This window comes from Pelodiscus sinensis, chromosome 13 (assembly GCF_049634645.1).
Source record: "Pelodiscus sinensis isolate JC-2024 chromosome 13, ASM4963464v1, whole genome shotgun sequence".
Classification (NCBI taxonomy): domain Eukaryota; kingdom Metazoa; phylum Chordata; order Testudines; family Trionychidae; genus Pelodiscus; species Pelodiscus sinensis.
This window is the reverse complement of record NC_134723.1, coordinates 35,395,282-35,421,835: the sequence shown is the minus strand read 5'-3', so window position 1 is coordinate 35,421,835 and position 26,554 is coordinate 35,395,282. Positions and strand designations below refer to the sequence as shown.

General features: G+C 40.2%; 1 protein-coding gene and 1 long non-coding RNA gene across 2 annotated transcripts in view; one reads left to right on the top strand and one right to left on the bottom strand.

The window, feature by feature from the left end:
- LOC142831253 (uncharacterized) overlaps positions 1 to 17,266 on the top strand; it is a 62,214-nt gene extending 44,948 nt beyond the window's left edge. The window contains exons 2-3 of the long non-coding RNA XR_012906942.1: positions 1,877 to 13,210; positions 17,134 to 17,266. This is a non-coding gene — a long non-coding RNA (uncharacterized LOC142831253). The remainder of the gene's footprint in view (positions 1 to 1,876; positions 13,211 to 17,133) is intronic.
- The window catches only part of LOC102447802 (transmembrane 9 superfamily member 2-like), a 51,933-nt gene that overhangs the window by 12,025 nt on the left and 13,354 nt on the right, over positions 1 to 26,554 (bottom strand). Inside the window, exons 6-16 of the mRNA XM_075941047.1 lie at positions 23,132 to 23,259; positions 21,992 to 22,103; positions 18,126 to 18,202; positions 17,170 to 17,278; positions 14,799 to 14,931; positions 12,430 to 12,549; positions 12,189 to 12,246; positions 8,826 to 8,985; positions 8,012 to 8,163; positions 5,204 to 5,315; positions 2,187 to 2,358 (exon numbers count right to left, since the gene is read on the bottom strand). Of these exons, the coding sequence (XP_075797162.1) occupies positions 2,187 to 2,358; positions 5,204 to 5,315; positions 8,012 to 8,163; positions 8,826 to 8,985; positions 12,189 to 12,246; positions 12,430 to 12,549; positions 14,799 to 14,931; positions 17,170 to 17,278; positions 18,126 to 18,202; positions 21,992 to 22,103; positions 23,132 to 23,259 (1,333 nt within the window). The remainder of the gene's footprint in view (positions 1 to 2,186; positions 2,359 to 5,203; positions 5,316 to 8,011; positions 8,164 to 8,825; positions 8,986 to 12,188; positions 12,247 to 12,429; positions 12,550 to 14,798; positions 14,932 to 17,169; positions 17,279 to 18,125; positions 18,203 to 21,991; positions 22,104 to 23,131; positions 23,260 to 26,554) is intronic.

Here is a 26,554-nt window from a genome sequence, read left to right as displayed (position 1 = left end):
TGTAACTTGCACCCTAACCAGAGCTATCCTACTTTTCAAATTTCAGAAGGTTACAGCCACAAGAGGCCAGATTTAGACCCTTTTCTTGAGCAAACCAACAAGCCTGAAGCAAATAACCATCCGGAAGTTTCCGCAGCATGCACCCATTGAACATCAGTGTAGAAGGCAGATTCTGGGATTTCTGCTGAACCTGGACCTCACGAACCCTAGTCTTGTCCCTGGGATTGGGGAAAACGAGCTGATAAAAGGATCAAGAAAATTCACAGTCTTCATTTTAGGGATATGAAAGGTTAACTGGTGATGTTTACCGTTTCCAGTTAACCAGGGGGGACTGGAGCAGCTCTCTGCCTTCCCTGAGCAGGGGGCTGCTCCAGCCCTGCAGGGCCTGCCACAGATAGGGGCTGCTCCAGGTGTCCGGAGAAGCTCCTGTTTGCAGTGGGCCTGGGAAAGCCACTCCAGCCGGGCTGGGGCAACCCCTGCCCACAGTAGTGTGCTTCTCCAGCCCACCCACAGCGTGGGGGCGGGGGGAAGAAGGAGGAGGGGAAAGGACTGCTCCACACCCTTAATTGGTTAACCAATTACATGGGATTTTACATCCCTACTTCATTTTTCACACTTTACCAGAATGCTAAAGTCTAGTTCTGGAAAAAAAGCATATTCCTCACAATATACACCAAATGTAATTATATCAGAAGATAGGGAAAAAAAGATGTTCTAATAGTCAACAGTAAGTGAGTGTCTGCCTCCATGTCAGCAGCAAACCACTGGGAGTCTCCCCACACGGCCTGTTTAACAATGTTCTGCAGTATCCTGTTTGCCTCTTTTCAATAAGTTCAGAACTCCCAAGATATGTAACTCCTCCTAAAATTATTTTTTGTCAGTATAGGGTAAGTTTTGTTCAATAGATTTCAAACCTCTCTTCTCTTCTTTGCATCCGCAAGTCCTAACCCATAGCAACTACTTTACCATCTGGCATTTCAAATCTCTCACTGCTCTGGGTATTCAGTTTCTATTACTATTCAATGCCAGTTTACTGCCATGTGATTATTTGGACATCTTGCATTTATCATCAAATTAAATGATAACTTGCTGCACTCCTCCTCCCCTCTGGCCACTACAATCGCCAACTATCCTCACACAGGTGTTACGCTCTCCAACCTTCCCCGTCTGACTGCTATGCCCTACCACCAGCCTGCTCCTGCACCCTCCCCCAGGCAGACACTATCCTCAGCCCACTCCTGCACCCTCCCTTCTAGCCAGACTCTTTACCTGAACCCCCTTCCAAACCCCACCTCCCACCCAGATCCTGCACCCCCATCTCTATCCCACTCACTGGCAGAGATGGGGGGAGGGTGCGCACGGGAGGAAGAAGGGAGGAAGCCGTGGATGAAGGCGGAGACTGATGGTGGCAGCATGAGGACACAGATGATGTCCCGCAGGAAAAAAATTTTTATATATAGAGAGAGCTATGTTTAACAAAGAGTTTCTAGGCCCTATATGCTATATGTAATATCTATCATTTAAAACCTTTACATTTAGTAATAGTTATATTCAGCATTTAGACCACTTAATATTTGTAAAAGGTTTTCAAAATGTAACCTGTTGTAAGTATTAATTAGGTAAGCGTTCGCCCCATTTTACAGACTGTCAAACACACATCAAGATGTTGAGCAACTTGCAACATTTATTGTCACAATGTCAGGATTAAATCTTCCAGTCCCAGATTCATTCATCTAACAAAGGTTGTTCTCATTTTTAGTCTCTACTTCTAATATTTCGTTTCCATTCTTTTCATTTTGTGATTATGTAATTTTTTTTTCTTTAAAAAAAAGCCTGTCAAGGGCATTTTGAAAATGTAAATCTATTATGTTCTTAGGTCACTGTTACACTACCATGGAACAACCAAAGAAATTAAACAAGTTAGAAAAGAATTGCTGCAAATTAGACTGTAGATCTTCAGGTCAGGAACAATATATCATCTGCACTGGTAAGTATCTAATGTGTATATTTTTGGGTGCTGTAAAGCGAGTGAATAATGGTAGCAACAGACTCAAACCATATTTAATGTCAAAACTGCTGCCTTTCTTCCAATAAGTGTTTCTCAACTTGACTCAGGCTAAAATGATCAGAAAACACCACCCAGAAGTCCTGAAACCATTGCAGTGAATTTCACCAATTGCACTTACCTGTAAAAAGAAAAAATATCAAAACCATGATCATAGTATACCCAAAATATAAAATGGTACTAGCAGTTCCTGTTATTTGGAGTTTAGAGAAGAAGTAATGAACCGCATAGATAAAAAGATAGACGGCTGTAAAGCTGCTTGTTAAGAACGATCTCCACCACCAATTATAATCCTGAAAGACATGATAAACCATTTTCAGGGAAAAAAATCCAAGGACAAAACTAAAACTGCGCTTTTATTATTTAAAGCAATGCACTATTTACAAGTCTATGAACGATTACATTTTTCTCAGTATATTTCTACACACATGCACTGAGTGCTTAACCTCCTTTTAATTAATTATGCTCTTCCAATAGATATTTCTCTCTCAAAGTGAATTTTAGGAGGGTGCATCATCTATAAATATGAAATTTTGTTATCCACAATCAAGACTGTATTTAGGGACTTCCTGGTAACTGTAGAGACTAGGAAACTACAGTAAATGTCTGTTTAGTCTACCCCACCTCAGGAGAATATGCTGGGGACTAAACTGTTTTTTTTGGGGGGGAGGGGGGGGTTGGTTGGTTTTTTAAATTTTAATATGTTTCAGAATTATGTATTTTCACTAGAAAACTAAGCTTGTATTTACATAGGGTGCTGTGCTAACAAGTAACCCTTAATCTATTGAAACAATTTCACAGATGTGTAGCAGCTCTCACCCAGAAGGATATCAAAGAATCTTGCAAGTTTACATACATATGGTAAAAGTATCCACCACAAAAATGCAGTCACAAGGGGCAACACAATAGTGGGTCACCTGCACAGAACAACTATAGTGTTCAAAAGTGGAAACGAATACAGTGTGGCTGAGGACCAAATCTTCAAAGACTGCAAAAACTGCCAACATACACAACCCTTGATGAGTGTGTGTGTCCTCAAGAACTGAGAAGTGTATATACTATGTTGGGTGGTACAAGAAGCTAAGTACATTTGGTACTGAAATTACAGTATAGTTATTAGCTGCATTAGTCACAACATAGTGGAAACTTCAACTCATGATTTACAGGGAACATCATTCATTCTTTCACTGATAATTTAAATACACATCGTTGAGAATCTGTAGGTTTCAAATTTTTGCAAAAGTCTTAGTGATTCAGATCCAAAACTTTCTTTAGGACACAAGAATTATTTTGTTGTAGTCTGCTAGAAAATATTTAAGTAATCTTTTTCAGTAAGGACAAAATTACTAAAACCACACAGTGTAAAATACCTCATTAGTGGTCATTTTGAAAGCAATATCTCCTCTCCCTTTATATTGATTACTTTGTAATACCATGCCAGATACTAGCAGCATATTTTATGCCCAACAGTTGCCTTAAATCAAGCTGTTCATAAAGTATACTATTATTCCCCTTTATTCAGCTCTGGTGAGGCCACATCTGGAGTATTGTGTCCAGTTCTGGGCCCTCACTATAGAAAGGATGTGGATGATTGGAGAGGGTCCAGCAGAGAGCAACCAAAATGATTAGGGGGCTGGAGCACATGACCTATGAGGAGAGGCTGAGGGATTTGGGTTTGTTTAGTCTGCAGAAGAGAAGCGTGAAGGGGGATTTGACAGCAGCCTTCAACTTCCTGAAGGGAGACGCCAAAGAGGATGGAGAAAGTCTGTTCACAGTAGTGACGGATGAATGGCAGAACAAGGAGCAATGGTCTCAAGTTACAGTGGGGGAGGTCTAGGTTGGATATTAGGAAAAACTATTTCACTAGGAGGGTGGTGAAGCACTAGAATGAGTTACCTAGGGAGGTGGTGGAATCTCCATCCTGAGAGTTTAAGTCTCGGCTTGACAAAGCCCTGGCTGGGTTGATTTAGTTGGGATTAGTCCTGCCTTGGGCAGGGGGCTGGACTTGATGACCTCCTGAGGTCTCTTCTAGCTCTACGATTCTATATCACTGCCAGACCAGCTGGAATGCCATTTCCCATTTCTATCTACCATTACTGTACCATTCCCGGGTGTAAAATGAGAATCTTCACTGCAACTAGAGCTAGATGTGCAATGGCAGAAATTGCCTTTTTTGAAAATTTAACTTGTATGTATTATAAACCATAGGCCAATAACATAACCAGGTCAAAGGTACAAACCAGGGGTGTAAAAGAGTAGTCGAACAGTCGGCTACCCGATAAGCCTAAGCTTAATGGGTAGTCAAGCTGACTATTCTCCTTCTCCCCCACTGCCTCTATATCAGTGTTTGGTGTGTGGAGCGGGGGGCAGGAGAGACAGAGGTACCGTCACTGCAGCTCTGCCTTTTAAAGGTAGTAAGAGCTGCCCGGCTCTTCCTACATTTAAAAGGCAGAGCTGCAGCATTCTAGATCCGGTGCGAGCCGGGACTGAAGCAGTTCCCAACTGTGTCGTGGACCTACTCCCGTTGCAATTCTGTAGCTTAAATGTAATAGATGCCAGGCTGCAAGCACACCCGGCTCTTACTACATTTAAACTGCAGAGTTGCAGCAACCTCTTATTGACTAATCGTGTACACAATACAAGTTGTATTGTACACAATTAGTCATTTACTCAATACTTAACATCCTTAGTACAATCAATATACAGAATCCTGACAGTACATTCACGTAGTCCACAGCACCCAGCACTTTGCAGAGGTGGCCCTGCATGGACATTCAACACCCCTTGCAAATTTCACTCTGACATGTCCCAGATAGCTTCATTGTGCTATCATAATATATGCATCAAAATAATATCTATTTAAAAAAATGAGTAGTCCTGTGGCACCTTCAAGACTAATGAAAATAAATGCATAGTATCGTGAGCTTTCATGGGCAAAACCGACTTTTTCAATGAGACGATCTTGAGTGGAAAAACAGATCATCTCATCTGAAGTGGGCTTTGTCCACGAAAGTTCATCACACCATACATATATTTTTGTTAGTCTCTAAGGTGCCATGTTGTGTTTTTAATAGTTGTTTTTAAAGTTAGTCTAACACACCTACCCCTTTGAGATATCAAAATAATATGTTCATTTACCTCGGCACATAGATGGAAATAGCACAGCAAGACTGTAGCCTCAGAACACGTAATAAGAAGAATTATAAATACTAAGAACAGGAAACCAAACATGTAGTACATTTGATGGGACCTAGAACACACACAAAAGAAATGTTTCAAATCAGTGTTTGGTTTTTTTATGTTACATCCCTAAGAAATAAGATATCAGGAAACAGAGCAGGCTTTGACTACGCTATTGAAATACTCCAACAAATTTTCAGCCACTACCTGCCATCCCTCTCACTTCATGAGTAAATACGCTACTTACAGAACTGTATCGTTATAGTAAGGAGTGAGACAAATCAAATCTATAGCATTTGTCATAGCTCAATTCCCCAACCTGCACTTCACATGTAGATATGGGGGCTGGCTAGCAGAATAAACTCTGTAAGAACCTGTCTCTAACTCCCAGAGACAAATTTGTCAGGTCTCAGTGTCCCTGAGACCCAAAAAGAAAGACGGGTGATCGCTGCCGCCACCAAGTGTAACTAAAAATATAAAATAAACCCTTTTCCAGGGAAAGATCACTTGGAATCCCCTCTCTGAGGCAAAACTCTCCCCCCTGCCCCAACCTCCATTTTGCTTGGAGTTGGAAAAACAAACAGAGATAATCTGTAGAGAACAATGGGGCTCTGCTTCCTCCCCAGTAACTTAGGCTCATAGGTTTAATGACACAAAAATCAATCAATACAAAACAAAAAGAAAACACTTTTATTATTAAAACAAAATTACTGTTGCAAGCATAGTAAATGACTGGGTGTTAAAAGCCATGGATCGAAATAAACTCAGGGAGAATCCCTGGGATGTAATCCTTAGTTACAAAAGAGAAAAACAATTAACCAGCTCTGACATGATTTCCAAACCCCCAAACAAGGAAAACAATAAAACTTGACAGACTAACTAAACTCTTCCCTACTTACACGTTTTTATAAAGTCAAGAAGTCTGTTCCTGGGACAGTCCATCTTTCCTGATACTTGGGGGGAAACTGCTCTGATTCAAAACAAAGGGGTGGAAAAAAAACCCTCTCTCGATTTGAAATTCCTTATCTGCATTTCATTGGCTGAATGCCCAAAGTCTGCTCCCTCAGGTGCATCTCCAAAGTTGCTTAACCCTTTCCTCACTCTCCAGGTAAGTCAGACTCTCCTTTGCAGCTCCTATTCATGACAGCATTGTTTTGCAAAACTATTACACAGGCCAGAGAAATAATTCATTTCCATCATCTCTCTCTGAAGGACTGTTTGACTAGAAGAAAGGTACTATCATGGTTTAAAATCTCTCAGAGCCTTCTGAGCTCTTAAACTCTACTGGCTCTTCTTTGCATCTTGTGTGCCATTCTCCAGTTTGACATCTGCCACCTTCATATTGCTGCAATTAGTCTTTCACCCATTTTATTTCACCATGCTATACCTTCTAACAGTTGCTGCTCCACTCCCAGACTTCTATCACTAGACAAATCAGTCCATGGATCATCTAAACACTTGGCCACAGAAAAAGGCACCTTTTACCTCCCAAGTACATAATATCATCTTGTTTATTAGTTGAGGGAGGAAGCACTAAATCTATGTAAAAATTAGAAGGATACAATTACTATAATTTAAATATATTTCATAAAAAGGGTGCACTGGCAAACTCCTTCATGTCTCCCTGAATTTTTCTTCATTCTGCCTGTAAGGTGTTCAGTATTTTCAATTGTATAACTATATAGACACATTGATATTGGCCAGTTTGAAAACCACATGCATTTTTAAAATGTGTCTCATCTTACACTATCAAGATCCTGGTTGCGGACTACTACTGAAAGGTTAATAAATACCCAATAGTATATTTTATTCTTTATAGATTTAAAACTTGTAATCTTATTCCTGTAGCATGGGGTGGGCAACAGTTTAATGCTAAATGTCAATTGTTTCTGCACTATGAAGAGCTACAGTGTTTTAGTCTTGCATATATGTATTTAACAAAACAGCATTTTAACCATGTTCCTGAATTTTGTTACAACCCCATGAAATCCAAGGTCTTAGCCTGATTCAGAAACACAACAACTCATAACGGTTGTGTCCTCCTGGCCATGCAAGACCATCACAGGGCTTTAAACATTCTAGGCTCTATCAAATTTTAATGGAATCCTGCAACACATTAAGTACAATTTATACCATGAAAAGCAAAAGTATAGTAAACGTCCGATAATCCGGCACCTTTAGGACCCAGAAGGTGCCGGATTATCAAATATGCCGGACTACTGGGAGAGGGGGGCTATGAGAGGTCTGGGGTGGAGTGGGGGGGATGCGCCCCTTGGCGCTGCAGGACCAACCCGGCAGCACCCCAGCTCCTCTGCCCCAGACTTCCCCAAGTCCGCTGCTGGTCAGTTTCAGCAGCAGCTGAATTGGGAAAGCTGGGGGTACAGCAGCTCCAATTGTCCAGCACTTCCAGGTTCCAGATGGTGCCGGACCATTGGATGCTGGATCACTGGAGTTTTACTGTACAAGGCCCACTATAACAATGCTCTTACATTAGGGCTTCTCTTTTGATCTGCCTGGCTCCAGACAGAATGCAAAATAAATGAATTGTCTTTAAGTTCGATAAGGGCAAGAAAGTTTATTTTTTAAATTGTACACATTGAGTGCTTAGATTCTGGAGCACACCAAAAAGTCTACAGGAAGATTATCAATCCTAGGAGTTTGTGGATTTTTCTGAATCCACTGTTTTTGGTTCTCTGTGTTCATGGTACACATCTGTTTTTGAGGTGACAGCCCAGACAGCCTATCAAGTAAAGATACAATACTCACCAAATGCTATTTAGAATGAAAAAAAGCTGAATAAAAATACAACCAAATGGCAAGATGCCACCCATGATAATACCAGGCAATGGCTTTGTGAAAAACGACTGCTCCGGAATCTGACGAGGAATCTGGTTTGTACGTACTGGGTGTTCAATAGGCTTTGAGAAAAATTAAAACACATACCTTGTTACAATGTCATTACAATTAAGATAGGAAAGTGTTACAGTAATTAGATACTTAAGAGCAGATATTTTAAAAAAATCATTTAGGAACTTGACATGCTTCACTCTCCCATTATATTCATCTATAAACTATGCCATAAGCCACTGAGCTAAGCCACAATTTCTAAAGATTACAAATTAATGCACAAGCCAACTTTAGCATAAACAGTGATTTTTGGACACCCCACTTCAATGGTGACCTAGCAAATTTAAACATGCAGGAGAAAGGGGTGCTTATTTACTTTTTGATGATGGAATTGATTATTTTCTTCTAAACGTGTTAATTTAGAGGACCATAGCACACATATTGCATAGACAGGAAGAATGTCAATAAACTGGTGTTATTAGAACAGAGATGCCAAATGGCCATACAAATATTTTGAAAATCACTTTGTATTCATATTTACCACTCAAAAAGATCAGAACTTGGGAAACAGTTCATTTCAGAATCAAGACCTATACTCATCACAGCCAAATTTTGGTGTTTTGATGTTGACAGCTAACATACTAACACTTCATAAATAAATATGTGACATCAGACCAGAAAAGTATACTACACGGCAGATAACACACACTTAATCAAAGTACCCAAAAACTACCTTTTCCTTGAATCCAAAATATGCACCAATGAAGGTTAATGGGACAGAAATTCCAAACCACATTGCCAGGATAGCAACCAGTGTGCCAAAGGGGATTGCAGCCGATGATCCCTTCACCCACAGAATAAGATTCATAATGAAGAAGTCAGCAAAGACAATTCTGAAAAAAAAAAAAGAAAAAAAAGGAATTTTCTTACTGGCAGAATGAAATCGAAGAGAATTAAACATTTTAGGTGCTTCATAAAAGTATAGGCTTATGAATAGTCCCTTGTAATCTATTTCATTCTCTATTCATGCAATATTGTTTCACCGCTAATACATAAAAAGCAATAATTATCATTCATTTGTAACAACTGTCTTTAATCTTTAGGGTCTTTTAGCAGTAAAATTACTTGTTTGGAAGACTTTTAATTGACAAAAGCAAGGTAACATGAAGCGCCACTGTCACAAAAAACGTGACATCGTGTGTTTTAGCAAACACTGTTGACTCTACTGTACTTCACCAGTCCTTTCTTTCCCATCACTGCTCATTGTTTATTAATGTTTTTAAATTGCTCTTCTCTAATGAATGTGTGTTTTCTGCCAAATTCAGTCACTCCTGGCAAAACCCACTGTTCAAGATACCACAAACAACATCAAGGCCACCACAAGCTAATCCTAGAAAGAACTTATTGTTACAACCAAATCTCTCTTCATGTATTGGGTCCCATGACTGATGAGTGAACTAGTCCAATAAAATAGTACAATATTTAATGTTCGGAGATTCACTGTTTCAGAAGGAGCTAAGCTATCCAAGTAAGAGAGTGTTATTTTTTCAGTTTAATCAGCAGGATACTTTCTATTTTTTCAAAAATCTGTAGAAAGAAAAACTGAGGTTTGCTAAGCCCTAAAGGCTGGTTTTCTAAGCCTGAAGAAGTCCTCTTTTTGACAGTCTTCTTGTGAAGAATGTTACAAAGGAAACAACTCCCCCATCCCAAAACAACTTCCCCATCCCACTTTTTCCTGTTAGCCCTACCTTTACAAAAATTATTATTATTATTGTTTAGAAATTAACAAAATCCACCATGCTTTCACCCTCTCTCCACCTGCTTTCTAAAAATCCTTTCAATACAGAAAGCTAAAACCCAGAGTAAATTAGTTTGAGTAAAATGATTAAGATTTTAAACAAGTTCCATCCTGTAGTAAAGCAATAAAATGCACTGTGAGGAAACCTCAACAGGAGGCTACATGGATTCCCACCACCCAGGGTACAGGAGAAGCATTACTCTAAGAAAGGGTCATTGCCAAATGAACCACTCATTGGGACTCATTCTGGAAGAATTCTTGAAGCTGAATTTACACTAGTCTCAGAGGAAGATACACATTCCACTGTATTGGACAAAGTCATGGAAAACGAAAGCAGCAGACAAGACATTGCACAAATGGCTCCCAGATACTTCTGGAAGTAGCATCCTATAAATGTGTAATCAAACACATCAAACCCTGCAGTGTGTTTTAGACCTTGCCCATATCAGTAATCAAATCTCTGCTTCTCTTCTTCCAAAGATAAAGGAAAAGTACTTGCATATGAACTCAGTGAATGGAGTATAAAACTGCCTTAGGCTCTTTATGATATTATGTGGTTTCATTAAATAAGCACAACATAATCAAGACATCTGTTCTTATTTTACCAATCCCAATCTTTCTGCTTCCTCTAGGAAGCTGAATGTATTCTGGAGTTTAAATTATCAGCATGATTTTTTTTTCTTCAGATACATTTCCCATTGTACTGTGAAGATCTCTCAATGACAGCAGAAAGACTGACATACATTTTTCTTAGGCATAAGATTTCCACACAGGAATACTACAAAATCAGTTTTTACACAAGACATCAGGTGTCATTCAATCAATTCTAGTTTACTCAAACCAAGCCATGTTTTAGTAATTCTATTTTTTATCTGTCTTCCTGCAAAAATTGAGGCTTTTGCTGCCAACAGATCTTGTTAAATTCCATTCTCCAAAAGGTTATCAAGAAAAGAATCTGAAGCCATATTCAAGATCTCTATTAAATACAAATCAGAAAAATTGCTTCCTCTATTTATTATACCATTATATGCTACACCATTATAACATTTATTTTCCCCACTCCCACACAGCCACCCAGAAAGCTGTACCAAAGATTACCTCTAAAACACAACTTTCTGTCTTTAAGGACCAGTTTAAAAGTAATGTAGTATATATAACTAGAAATCTCAGAAGTAATTTAAATTGTGTGTCAAAGTACATAGACATAAAAACACACACAAAGCCCTAGTTTCCAAATGAAGTGTTCCTAAAGCCAATATAAAAAGCTATGCACATAGAGCATCAAATTGTTTTGTGAACTACAGTATCTAGTCCTGTCTTTAGCAAGATTACTCACCACAGAAGTACACAATTGCTATTTTAAAGTCATTTTGTTTAGAACACCTATGTCCCTATTATGTAGTTTTACCAGAAGAACACTCCAATCTATTCAAGATACAAAAACAAGATAAAATATCTGTACGACATTAGTAAGGAACTAAACTTACAATTTAATATCTAACCGTACTTCCCCTATACTAAGAGTGAATAGCACGACTGTCTTCAATAGGTAAAGATAGGATCCAGTCCTGATTCATACAAGTGCTATAGACAGAACAACCTTTCCAAAAAGCCATCATTATAAACCATGTATTCACAATGAAATATAGTCCCTACTGATGTTAACACGAGTATCCAGAAAATATTCAATGCTGTAGTCAAACAGCTGTTGTATTGCATAAGATTTACACTAGCAACAACAGTATTCCAGGTCAGAGATTCAAACTTTTCCATGCCATGACCTCGTGTTACACATCATCATGTTTTAGGGCCACCCGCGTAGTGTTTGGACCATCCTCCCTCTTACTTATCAAGAAAGGGAGGGTGGTTATGACCACTGGATTCAAAAAGCCACATTCTAGATTGTTATGCAATTTGCCAACTTTCCAAATGCAAGCTGTGATTTACAAACTTTTCTTCCCAATCTAAGATGCTCTAGAATAAAGCAACAAAGACAGTGGCACAACCCTTGAAAGAATACACTGTTAAGATATTAGTGCTCTGCTTTATTTGTGGTAATCGATTTATGTATAAGAATTAGGGGGCTGCATTCTATGTTCACTACACTCGCCTACCCCCCTTTCTCTGGCTGCTTTCGCTTCACTGAGAGAGTCTGTTGAAGCTGATGACATGATGACATCATTCTGTTGCTTGGCAGGAACATTCTGTCATCCAGCAGAAATTTTTTTATATATATATATATAGAGAGAGAGGTAACAATTTCATAAGAGTAAGGAACAAAAAAAAAAAAGTACTAACCCAGGGCACAACAGAGCTGTCAACAAAACATTTGTCTTCCACTTTTCACCTCGAAATGCTGAGGAATAAGTAAAAATCATTACTACAGCTTCAAACATAACACTTTTTATAAATATTTTGCAGTATGACAGCAAGGAGTAGATCTAATATCGAGACATCAGCTCCAACTTGAATTAAATATAATGTCTGGTAATTCTGAATTTAATATACTGTACCATACGAAACATGCAATTATACTTACTCTTATACATTCTAGCAGATACGTAACCAGCAGGTGTTCCCAACAAAACCCACAGTACAACTGCACAGGTCATCAAAGCTCCTCGGTTGGCAGGAGAAAGAAAGCCAAGGCAAGCTAGAACTAAAGATGTAAAAAGAAAGACTAAGACATTTGTCAACATACACTATGTTTATAAAGTATAGCATATGCCACAACATACAGGTTTATCCATTTCACTGGCAGGGTATGCATACACACATATGCACGCAAACTGACTAGTTACAAGTGCACACATCTCTGGGCATAACTCTGAACCAAAAGCTTGTATATTTTCACCACATACTCAAAAGGCAAAGGTCCCTGTGGCTTAAAGACTTCAAGAAAGGCATACAGCTGAAGTCTTTGCTCCTCCAACACTATACCATGAAATTCCAGCTTGGAAAAATCAGCTTTCAAAAGCTTAAAGAAAGTATGATGATTCTGCAAGGCAGTACATTTATTGCATAGGCAATCAGAATTGTTTAATATCGGACATGAGAGTCATCCAAGAAAAGTAGGCCCAGAGTAATCAAAGGCAGTGATCTATGTTTAAAAAGGTAGTTATCAGAAGCATGAAGATAACAGGACTGAATCCTGAAGTAACTGATTCAGAAACTTCTAATTTCAGACAAAGGCTATCAGATCTACCATGACAGACAATGCTTATCCGCAGGAGCAAGGTGGACCATCTGGAAAATTAAATCTCTATTTTTTTAAAAGTAGGATCTTGAACAAACTGCAAGGACAACCTCAGAGATGAAAGGTAGTTCTTGAATTACACATTCTGCAACTAGTAGTATGTGAAACTGTAGTATTTGGAAACAGACTCCAAGAGCTGCCATGGATTTGGAAAGACCAATTTATGAAGACCTGAAGGCAAGTTACTATAATACTTACATGTAAACACATTAGGAACAGAGAAAAAGGATAGTGCACTATAACTCTGAAAAGCAATGCTCTGTGTGAAATCAATAAGGAGTCTGATTGCACTTTAAAGAGTAGCATTTATTAGAATGTTAGAACATAAGCTTTTCAGAGCTACAACTCACTTGATGCTAAAGAGAAAAAGAAAAAAGAGGCTACAGAGATTGGACTTTTTCTGTCTTTCTTTTTCTCTTTAGCATCTGAGGAAGCGACTTGTATCTCACAAAAGCTTAAGCTCTAATATCCTAATAAATTTGTTAGTCTTTAAAGTGCCACAGGACTCCTTGTTTTTGCTGAAACAGACTAATTCAGCTACCCTCTGAAACCGACCTGTGTGAAACGTTTCTCAGCTACAAATGAAGTAAACTTAAATTAAAATTAATGGAGATTGCCTATCACCTAGAACTGGAAGGGACCTTGAAAGATCATTGAGTCCAGTCCCCTGCCTTCACAGCAGGACCAAGTACCATCCGTGACAAATTTTTGCCCCAAATCGCTACATGGCCTCCGCAAGGATTGAACTCACAACCCTGGGTCTAGGCAATATTACTGGAACATGATGAGTAAGTGTAGACTTCTAATATATTTTTAAAAAAATTTCAAAGCAGATATGGACTGAGACTTCTTTACTTTTATAGATTTAGATTGTGTGAATTAGCCCCTAAATAAGAGATGCTGCAATAATGATCACAACACTATTATTTCCACTCTATTCTGCACTGATTAGGCCTCAACTGGAGCACTGTATCCAGTTCTGGGCACCACATTTCAAGAAAGATGTGGAGAAATTAGAAAGGATCCAGAGAAGAGCAACAAACATGATTGAAGTGCAACAAACCTGATTAAACATGAGCTATGGAGGGAAGGATGAAGGAACTGTACTTGTTTAGTTTGGAAAAGACAGAGGGTACATGATAACGGTTTTCAGGTATATAAAGAGTGTCACAGGGAGGAGGGGGGAAATTGTTCTCCTTGGCCTCTGATGATAGGACAAGAAGCAATGGGATTAAACTGCAGCAAGGGAGGGTTTAGGTTGGAAATTAGGAAAAACTTCCTAACTATCACAGTGGTTAAGCACTGGAATAAATTGCCTAGGGAGGTTGTGGAATCTCCATCATTGGAGATATTTAAGAGTAGGTTGGACAGACATCTATCAGGGATGATCTAGAATCGGTGCTTGGTCCCGCCCTGAGGGCAGAGGACCTGACTTGATGATCTCTCGAGGTCCCTTCCAGTTCTATGATTATATGATTCGCAATAGTGTTATTGCAGTGACTTGGGTCATTATTATATGCAAATGTATTTTTCCTTTCTAACGGAAGGACATTGACATCAATAAACAGCTATGCCAGAAATTATTTCACGCTTCTTATAACTACACTAACACAGTGTAAGTATGCAATTTTAATAAACCTAATGTTACTTACATAGAGTAATAAAGGTCATAATGAAAATTTGCGTTCCTTGACCCAAAAAGACAGATAACAGCATTCCTTTCCTTGGAGGTCTAAATACATCTCCATGAACCAACTTCCAACCAAATTCTTCCTGTGCATCCTCCTATAAAACAGCAATATCTTTATCAAACATACATAATTCAGCAATGAATTAATATAAACAAGATGTGAAACATGCTTTCAAAGACTGGAACCAAACTGACAGTTAACCAAAATCAGATTAATTGTATGGATTCATCACTCATTGATTTTACAATCCTCTGGTTTATTAGAAGAAAAAGGCAAGATTTATCATGAAAATATTTGCCTTTGAGAGTGATAGATAAACAATGTAATTAGAATTGATACTCATAAGGTCAAGGTAAATGTAAAGCAAAACAAAGCATTCCATTTAATTGAACTTGGAATATAGCATTTCACTTTTGTTTAAATATTCGACTCTTTTGCTTGTTTCAAAGCAGGTCAGTCTCAGTAACAAATAATGAAGTTTATTTGCTTTATTTTGTATAAGCAAATTTGGGCTCCCTCTGCTCCAAATATCTTCCCTGCTAATTCCCAAGCTGAGACCATAATGTTCTTCACCATGTTGCTGTTATGTTGTTAAATAATCTAATGTTGTCTGAATTTTAGGGAGGGAGTATTGGAGGAAATAAGTAGCATTTAACTCTGAGAAACAGGTGACTTCTAGCAAACTTAGCCCACACTAAAATACCTGTGTCCTATTCAGTCAAAAAGTGCAGGGATCCCTATACATCACCCAGTCTAACTGTAATCAGTAAATATTTCACTGGCATGTTCAGTACCAAAATTAAACATTCAGAAAAGAGGAGAGGGAAGGGAAGGGAAGTGAAACTAGGTGACAACGCAGAGCAGCTCAGCTAGTAACAAAGACATCACTTCATTTCTTTGGGAACATTTTAATCATCTCCCGAGTGTGAGGAGCTTTGTATCTTCCTTGTTGATAAAATTGCAAGGTGGGGATATACTGGAAGTGGGATTTTTCTTTTTTTAATGGGTTTAGAAAACAGTTTTACAGCAAGTGTCATGTCAGCAGGGAAACAGAAACCATAGATCCAGGGTTAGCTAACAGAACGTGATTATTAAAAACAATAGTCTTATGGAAGCTTAGAGACTAAACATGGTGAGCTTTCGTGGGGAAAACCCACTTCATCAGATGATTTTTGTGTGTGTAACATACAGAAGAAAATTGACCCAGGCTCTGAGTCTTGGGGTCACAGGTTTTATTATTACATAGGCAGATTTACCCTAAGAGAAATACTGTAGACCTACACTACATATAAGATGGTTCAACTATTGTTTTCAGTGCAAATCCACTAAAATGGGAGCTGCTCTGCCCTGGGCTTCCTGGAATTAGCCGCTGATCAGTTTCAGCAGCGGCTGAATCTGGACACCTGGGACAGAGCAGCTGGGGCGCTGCCGGGTTGGTCCAGCAGCGCCGCTCCTCGGGGCTACTGGACCAACCCAGCAGCACCCCAGCTGCTCTGCCCCAGGCGTCCCCAAGTCAGCCGCTGCTGAAACTGACCAGCAGCTGACTACAGGGGCTTTTCTCGCCGCGGAGGACGTGGGCGGCAGGACCACCCAGATGCACTGTGGTCCTGCCGCTCGCGTCCTCTGCGGCGAGAAAAGCTGCTCCGCGTCTCCCTGGTCTGCTGGGGGGGAGCCCCCAGCAGACCAGGGAGACGCAGAGCGGCTTTTCTCGCCGCGGCTTTGCTCCGTGTCTCCAGCAGACCAGGGAGACGCGGAGCAGCTTTTCTCGCCGCGGAGGATGCAGGCGGCGGGACCGCGGCACGTCTGGGCGGTCCCACCACCCACGTCCTCCGTGGCGAGAAAAGCCCCGTTCATATGTAGGGATCCGACATAAGTCGGATCCACGTAAGTCGGGGACTGCCTGTACAATGGATTCACGGAAACCTATATACTGCTTGTGTTTGTAGCCATCACTTGATGTATTACAAATTTGCTAGTGTCCCTTACAAGGCATCCAATTATGTGCAGTGGTACTTCATCTTAAATTTTAATGTATCTAAATAGTATCCACCTCACCTTTGCTTATTCTTAAAGTTGGTCTATCCACATTAAAAGTTTATCATACCAATGTGGGAAACTGAACCTCTCAATCATACCTACACCAAATACTCCCTTCTTTGCAGAAGCTGAAATTTTTGTAAGGCCATTTATTACTCTCAAAGAGCTAATATGTCTACATAAAGACTTTTGCTTTAGTACTTATTCTAACCCCCCCAGATTGTGTTCAAAACTGTCATTAATATATTTTTCTTTCTAGAAAATGAGATCTAAAACCCATACGAGTTCTACTTACAGAAGAGTCAATCTGGTTGTATCTTGCAATATCTTTATGAAGAGTCCTCAATATGATCATAGCCACCATGCCAGATAAGAAGAGAACAATTACGAGGGAATTCATTATACTGTAGATGAAGAAAAATACAACGTTTCTATACACTTTTTCAGACTTCAATAGATGTACTGCAATAATCATAATATGTGCACATCTGAAGTCTGAAACATTAGCTATCAAGGTTGTGCGTAAGTTGCTCTACCAGCTATTTTAATTTTAATGTTTTCCTATACCGAAAAAATACCACACACAACTATGCAACAGGAAAGCTCCTGAAAAGCCATTCTACCAAAGAGCAGAGTAGGCTAGAGAATCTCAAGCCAAATGATTTTTGTCAAATAGATTCTATATGAAATACAATTCCATTGAACAAATCAATTACATATGAAATATCAGATTTCAAGTACAGTATATTATGCTATTTTAGCAGTATGCACACTACAGCAAAGCATTTTTCTCTGTATTGTAAAAATTATATCTTAATCCATAAACAGCAGCTCTTTTGGTACATTCTTTAGCATTAAAAAACCTCACAGTTTTTGTATTTAAAACCAGCAGCTAATATTAAAAACAAAGCTTGTACAGATAACCTTTACTTGGTAATCAAAGCAAGCCAGAAGGTCATGGTAAGAAAACTGATGGGCAGTGACTTTTCAAAAGTTCTACGGAACAAGGTGATAAAGCAAACTCCATGCTTTTTCTTTGTCTTTGAATTATAATGGCACATTCCTTTGGTGAAATACCATACTATAGTTGCTCCCAAGAGATCCAAAACTGATAAAAGTTACTTCATATATTGAAACAAGGACGTTCATTTGCTTGGGAACTAACAGAATTCATTTTACATATAAGACTTATATTTCCTGAAAGCTGTACTTCGCTAGAAGATTATTCTCTCCATAAATTAAAAATTTTACCTAAACCACTGAATGTTGGTATGTGGCATAGACTCCAAAATGTAGTCCCATCTGGAAGCCCACTTGACATCATTTTCCTACAGACAAGATGAAACAAAATGATTAAACAAATGGCCTTGAAGGAGTAAAGGTTCTAATGTCATTTACTAAAGTTAGTGAATATGAATAACCTACTTGAATCCAAAATTCAATTTAGATACAGGGTTTTTCCCTTTAATCTCTTCTATTGAATGCTATATTCTATGGCTTTGTGCTTCTCTGTAACTTACTGTATAATGCCCACTGCCTGCAATTTTTGTATTACCTAATGTAGTGTTTTAGGGCACAATTTATATTGTGCAATGTTTTTCAGAGTAAAAATTAATTTGGATGAAGAGGTGAATTCATCAATCTACTCCCTGGAGTTATCATCCCACAATATGGCTGACAGATCACATGATTCGTGGGATCAGATTTTCATAATTGAGTGTGCAATTTACTATGTTAGCATCCAATTGAAATGTGTATGAGCTGCATGCAAATATCAAGTGCACACGTGTATATTTGTAGACTTTCACAGGTCTGAAAGTCCAGCCCTTCAAAATGGGTCAAGATGTAAGTCTATCATGGTCTCATTACCAAAAGACAGTCGATTTCTTTCCCTTCAGCATGCAGACAACAAGATTAGATTGACAAAACAGTGGCTAAACTCAAAAATTTCAGGCACAATAAACAGTAATGAACTTTAAGTCAGTTTCTTAACCAGTCATAAATAAAGACACTATTGGCTTTTTACTGGGTTATTAATTTAAATTTTCAAAAATTAACAGCCTTTTTTTCCCTTCAAAAAATGCATTCTAACTACACCTAAAGTAAAGCTTAAGACAACAAACTGCAGGTAGTTAATTTTAAGTGTACTGGATATTTAAGATGTAAATAGTGACATCTGCTGGAAATGTCTGAACTGGCAGGAATTAGCTGAGGATTTTGTACTTTACTGAGCAAAGTTGACATTACAATTACAATTTGTGTTCCAGTCTATTAATGTGTTTAAGTCAAAAGGTTCATCAGTGTAGTAAAAAATCAGCAAGTCTAAGCATGATTAGATAGTTCAAGGGAAAGGAGCAAAGCTCTGTATTCTATTATCTCAAGGTCTCAGGGTCAAATCAATTTCAGATGGGTGGAAAGTGAAAGCTATTATCATGAGACAACGGTATGGCTGCCTCCATACAATGAACTAATGCTCTCAGTCCAATTCCTAGTGGACAGGTGTCTTGCATCATAAAAACAAATAATAACTGACCACTTTTTAGGACAGGCTGAACAGAGGCTCCAGTTTTTGAAGCAACAAGAAAACTGACCCATCCTCACACCCATGAGAGGTTACTTTTCAGATCAAAATAAAAGCACATTCACAGCTACTTACTGCCTCAGATATATAGGTGAAATAAAGACCGTTTTCAAAACCACCTAACAAGTAGTAAATTTAATGCTTGCAAGTGTCTGGATAAAATTATAACTAAGGCACTTTCAAATCAGATGGAGAACAAGAACTAAAAAAAAATGCTCACTATAAACTAATTCATTAAAACTAGGAAAATTATAAAATAAAAGCCTCCAAGAAATGTTATATACAAATATATTCTCTCCAATATGAGGCTTGCTTAAATCATTGATCTATTGTGAATAGTGACTGTGTAGAAGAGTTACATGAATCAATAACTCTGATCGCTGTGTTTAGAGCCGGATTTGACAACTTCAATGCCAGATCTAAATTTTACTTAATTGTATCCCTGTTAACTGTGAAGAGCCAATAAAGCTACTGAAGAGTTATCTGTTTTCCATAACCTTCTTACCTATCAACAAGACAGGTAAAGTTCCAGCTGCGGATTAAAATTTGAGAACAGCTGAATTGCTCTGGTGTAACTGAAAGAATAACTTAACCTGTAATATTTTAATTACTTATAATGCACAACAAAAGAAAAACCCTGCTTAGCTTTCAAACTCAGGGCTGGTAGCCCTCTTTTTGTTTCTGGAAGTCACTTTTCACAGTGCTCTCTAACTGCATTCTGAACTTTGAGACTGGCTGTTTAATATTTTTAACTACAAAACAGTTTACATTCCTAAATTGTTCCTCAGACACTTTAATACAATAATTCCTCATTTAACACATGCCCGCTTAACACGTTTTCGCTATAGCATGATTTTTTTTATTTAGGGAATGTTTTTTGGATTACATGACCATCCCCGGAATAACATGATTTCCCCAACTGGCCCGTTGCTGGCAGCTGTGAGGGGCTTCCCCTGCCTCCCAGCAAAGCGGTGGAAGGTTCACTGCGCCGTTCCCCAGCGACCCCTCCTTGCCGGACAAAGTGCGGGTCCCGGCAGACCCGTCACAGGGGCATACTCCCTACCCAATCCACCTCTCCTCCCCTCCCCCAGAACCAAACACTTCCCCTCCCTGCTGTAGATAGGGCCACGATAAGGTGGGTGCATAATTGGCTGGATAACCGTAGTCAGAGAGTTGTTGTTAACGGTTCTAAATCCTGCTGGAAAGGGATAACAAGTGGAGTTCCTCAAGGGTCTGTTTTGGGACCCGTACTGTTCAATATCTTCATCAATGATGTAGATATTGGGATAGAGAGTACGCTTATTAAGTTTGCAGATGATACCAAACTGGGTGGGGTTGCAACTTCTTTGGAGGATAGGGACATAATTCAAAATGACCTTAGCAAGTTAGAGAAATGGTCAGAGGTAAACAGGATGAGGTTTAATAAAGAGAAATGCAAAGTGCTCCACTTAGGAAGGAACAATCAGTTCCATACATACAAGATGGGAAGCGACTGTCTAGGAAGGAGCATGGCAGAAAGGGATCTAGGGGTCATAGTGGACCACAAGTTGAATATGAGTCAACAGTGTGATGCTGTTGCCAAAAAAGCAAATATGATTCTAGGTTGTATCAACAGGTGTGTTGTAAGCAAAACTCGTGAAGTCATTCTGCCGCTCTACTCTGCACTAGTTAGGCCTCAGCTGGAGTACTGTGTCCAGTTCTGGGTGCCACATTTCAAGAAAGATGTGGAGAAACTGGAAAGGGTACAGAGAAGAGCGACAAGAATGATTAAAAGTCTAGAGAACATGACCTATGAAACCAGGCTTCATGAACTGGGCTTGTTTAGTTTGGAAAAAAGAAGATTAAGGGGGGACATGATAGCGGTTTTCAAATATCTAAAAGGGTGTCACAAGGAGGAAGGCGAAAATTTGTTCCTCTTGGTTTCTGAGGACAGGACAAGGAGTAATGGGCTTAAAGTGCAGCAGGGGAGGTTTAGATTGGACATTAGGAAAAAATTCCTAACTGTCAGGGTGGTCAAATATTGGAATAAATTGCCAAGGGAGGTGGTGGAATCTCCCTCTCTGGAGATATTTAAGAACAGGTTAGATAGACATCTGTCAGGGATGGTGTAGGTGGAGCTTGGTCCTGCCTTGAGGGCGGGGGGCTGGACTCGATGACCTCTTGAGGTCCCTTCCAGTCCTATTATTCTATGATTCTATGATTCTATGAACCCAGTCCCCCTTTCTCCTCCAACCTTATGTCCTGGTCCCAACAGACACCACCGCTTGAAACGCAACCCCCACCTTTTCCATTACTTTCAATGGGAAAATTGACCCCACAACACATTTTCACAAGGAATTACTGTATTCGTAAAACTCAACTAAAACAGTGGAAACAATTATACTCAACAAACTGTCAGAAAGAACCTGGATCCAAACAATTTAGGAGATGTGTTACCAAAATAAATACATTTTATATATATACACACACATACATTCATACACACACACACACACACACACACCCCCCCCACACACACACACACACACACACTTACTTGAAATTTCACAGAATAAGTGTAGATCAAATCCAGTTTGTCTGTGAATTTACCAGGTATCTCCATAGGGGGACCTCCACAATTTAAATGGTTTTTATCTGTATGTTTGTAACTAGCAAGACAGAAATTTTAAATAAGGTTCATAACTGCTGGATTGGGTAGAGAACATCACAATTATTTAAAAGTAATTAAGACTAATATGTGAAATATTTGGCTACCTAACTTTCTGTATCTTTTCCCACCAATTTCAAATTTATTGAGAACAAAGCTTTCTGTTCCCCACAGATTTCACCTTTAAACATGTGAAAGGTTTGTTTTAAAGCTTTAGAAAATTAGAGTAAACATGGTTCAGCCATTTCTGATTAGGAAGGGAATAAGAAAGCACATCTCCTCATTATTCAACATTCTTGCTACAGCACTATAGCCAAAACTGATGTGAAGAAAAAGCTGAAATAAACTAGAGAAACTGCCTTCATTGAATAGTGGTCTTTGAGAGTTCTAAGAAGTCAGTTTTATTACCACTAAACATAATAATGGCCATAAAAGATCAGAACAATGGTTCATCTAGCCTACTATCCTGTCTTCGAACAACGGCCAATGCCAGAGACTTCAAAGAAAATGAACAGAACAGGAAAATCATCAAGTGATCTTTATCATCCAGTCCCATGATCTGGCAAGTCAGAGGCTTAGGGACAACAAAACCATGAGGTTGCATCCCAGACCATCTTGGATAATAGCTACTGATGGACCTAACCTCCATGAACTTACCTACACTCTTTTTTGGAGACAGTTATAGTTTTGACTTTCCAAAACATCCCAAAGCAAGGAGTTCCACAGAGTGACTGTGTGTTGTATGACTTTTGTTTTAAACCAGCTACCTATTAATTTAATTGCATACCCCAGGTCTTGAGTTCCACGAAGGGGTAAATAACACTTCCTTATACACTGTCTCCACACCATTGATTTTTACTTTCAAAAAAGTGAAGTCAAGAAGATACATCAATTTATTGTGCTTAATAATAATCTACAAACCACAGACAGTTTCTTCAGAAAGACTGAAATTGGCTTAGTAATTTCTAGTTTCGCTAAGCATGGCAGAAGACACCGCAGTGTATTAAAATGACAAGTACTTGTACTTACCTTTTTGGATCCAGTTTTGCCATTACCAGTCTTGCTCCAGGCCAGCTTTCATCTTTCCCACTATGGTACATGATTGTAATGTCAACATGGTTGAAGAGGTAGAAAGTGTCCCTCTTGTGAAACTGAGACTGCAAAATATTACATGTTTGAACAATTCTTCCAGGAGACAGGTAATGCTACCATCAAAAGGACTTGTCTTCACTACATGGTAGATTGATGCTGCAGCAACAGATCCACCAGAGGTCAATTTTTCACATCTACTTAGATGCGATAAATCGACCTCTGAACACTCTCCCATCAATTCCAATACTGCACCAAATGAGACGAGTAGCCGGAGTCGAAAAGAGAGCAGCCCCCACCAACCTTACTGCATGTAAGACAGTACAGCACGTATACTGATTCAGCTACACTTTTTCTGTAGCTGAAGTTGCATAGCTTAGATTGACCTGGGCGTGAGGGGAGGGAGGGCAATGTAGTGTAGACTATACCAAAGACCCAAGCAATCCAAAATAAAGGAATACTGGGGAGAGGGGAAATACTCCTCATTCCTTGACCTCTTGTATCTGTATATTCTCAAAACCAACATTGAAAGGATAACAAATCTACCAACACACAAAAAATAAAGGTAAAGAATAAATCTTGCATTCCACAAAATGTAAATGTCTAAATCAGCCTTGATAGGTCATCATAGGAAGCTCCAGTATAGATACAAAAAAGTCTACTCGCTTTTTATCATCTCTATGTAAACCACTTTATTAACCCTTGTGGCTAGAGCAGAAGTCCCCAAACTATGGGGTTTGCTCCCTAGGGGAGGGACACAGGAATTTCGTGGGAGGGGGAAAACAATGGGGCCCATGCCAGCCCCCATAAGGGATGGGGAGGGAATGCCATCCAACCCCTTTCCCCACTCCCACTCTGATCCCATCCGCAGCCACATCCAGCTACTTCCCAGGCTTCCAGCCCCACTCTGGACCCCATCTTCAGCTTTGGCAGAGCTCCGCACCTTGCCACAGGTCTAGCTGTTGGTTTCCACCCCAGTGTGGCTACAGCTCCAATCCTGTCCCTAGCCTCTGTCCCTAGACCCACCCTCAGCTGTGATTCTAGCCTCAGCCCCCAAGCCCGCACCACAGCCCTACTCCCAGCCCCGGAGTGGTGCAGACAGGAGTCAGAACGAATCACAACCCTGAAAAGTTTGGGAACCACTGGACTAGAACACAGAGATGTGAGTCTGCTACTGTTTCTGAGCTAACACTTGTGGTTCTTCAGCTGAACAGTAGCAGCTCATTATTTTAGATCTAGGATTGAATTCCCTCAAATGACCAATCCAGAGGTGATGTTAAGTTTACACTAGCAAACTTTCTGACCATAAGTCACTGTTGATGCACTTCCACTGGCAATAGCAATGATGGAAGCTGCAGTGCATATCAAAACAGCTAATTTTGTGGCCATAGTTAGCCTTCAGTAATAACAACTGAGTTTATGTTTTTTAAAAACCCATACAGAGTAGGGATGTAAAGTTCCATTTAATTGGTTAACGGACTAAAGGAGGGAAGGGGAGGGGGAGAGGGCCACTCCAGCCTGGCTAAGAGCAGCCCACCCCACTGCAGGCAGGGGCTGCACTGGCTGGCCTGCTCCAGTCCCTCCCTGTGGCGGGCAAAAGCACCCCGCAGGAAGCAGGGGAATCTGCTAGAGCTTCCACCGTTAACCTTAGCCGGTAAGCCTCACCCATTGGGGGTGAGGCTTACTGGTTAACTGGTTAAACATTCACATCCCTAATACTGAGCCCTCTATTCTATAGCTTCCCTCCCATTATTTCTATTGCTCCTGAAGTTGCAATGGTGATAAACGACAGCAGTGAACTCTACATAGCTAAGGGTACATCTAGACTGAATAAGCTACGCAATTTACATAGTGCAAATTGAATAGCTTATTCCAACAGAAAGGTGCTGTCTAGACACACCCATATATGTCTGACTGAACCTCTCTCTCTCCTATCCCACAATTTTTTCCCAAAAGAGGTTTGTTTGCTAATAGCTAATCCCACAAAGTGTCAGTGAAAACAGTTAGCATCAGTTTCAAAATGCCATCAGAAAACACTTCAACCTCACTCCAATCCCCTGCCCAGCATTTCAATTATATTTTTCTTCTGAATGATGGGGTTTGCACTCAGAAATATTACAATTTTCAGATAAAAATGCCCTCTTTCCCGCAAACTTTGCTGCACAGCTTTATCTGTCTTTGTCTTGAAAAAACTTGGATCAGGATTCTTCCAGGATTCCAAACAAAGTAACATTGGGGAGTAGGCGCAACTGATGGGTGTTCTGCAGGGTGTACTCCAGGTGGCAGAGAAGTGTGACCCTAGGGATTACTGGACTGGAGAACCAAAGATCTACTTCAAGATGCAGAATACTGCTGTGACGGAAGATCACTATACTGCTACAGAGACTCCAAGACAGACCAACAAGCCCACCGCGCCCTTGCCGGCTCTGCAGAAATTTTTAGCCACTGCTCTTGCATCTGCTTGCCCAAACAAACAAACCAGTGGGAATTGACTTCTGAGAAACCCCTCAGCACTTCCAGAATGACAAAGAGGAGCAGAAAAATCAGCACTTGGCTGAAGAATACCCCCAGAGATGATGCTGCAGGAAGATCTTGAGCCTCAAGGACGGCCCTTCAGGATCTCAGAGCCAGAAGAAACATCTCGCCTGCTCTTCAGGAGAAGGCTGAGCTGAGGGGAGCCTCTTCCATGGTCCAGGACCCTGATGCTGCATGTCGCCTTGCTGGACCCAAATGCTGCTCTGAACAAGGCTGCACCAAGGGGAGCCTCTTCCACAGCCTAGGACACAGATACTGCCCATGTCGCCCTGCTACTTGGAAGAAAGCTGCCCGGGAACCTGCGCCACAGCCTGGGATCGCCAAAAAACCCACACCAGATCCTGCTGTGGGGAGGATCAATGCACTATTGCAAGGTAATTACATCACTAGATGGCTCAGCAACCTCATACAGACCATCCAGCACAACACCAAGATGAGATGCATCAGTGTCCCGCCCTCTCCTCCCCATATGTAATCTCATGCTGCCCTGCAATTGGAGCAGCCGGCACCTGCCTCACAGGCCATTCAGCAAGGCCCAGCTGATGGAGGAGCCACCCGCAGCCCCAGATCCCACAGTAGGATCTCGCCCCTGGGAGATCCAGTACTATCTCCAAGGTCACTCAGCAAGTTCCTGACCACAGAAGTTCTTGTGCTCCACCAAAGACCCCCCTACAGCTGGAAACCGCTCACAAGAGAATCAGCACCAGCCCCAGAATTTCCAAGCATGACTACATCCCTACAAAATCCAGCACCGATGCTTCCAGCACCTCCTTCCCTCCTGAAAGAGGCAGAAACACCAAGAGAATTCCCTTCATCTCACCAGGGATC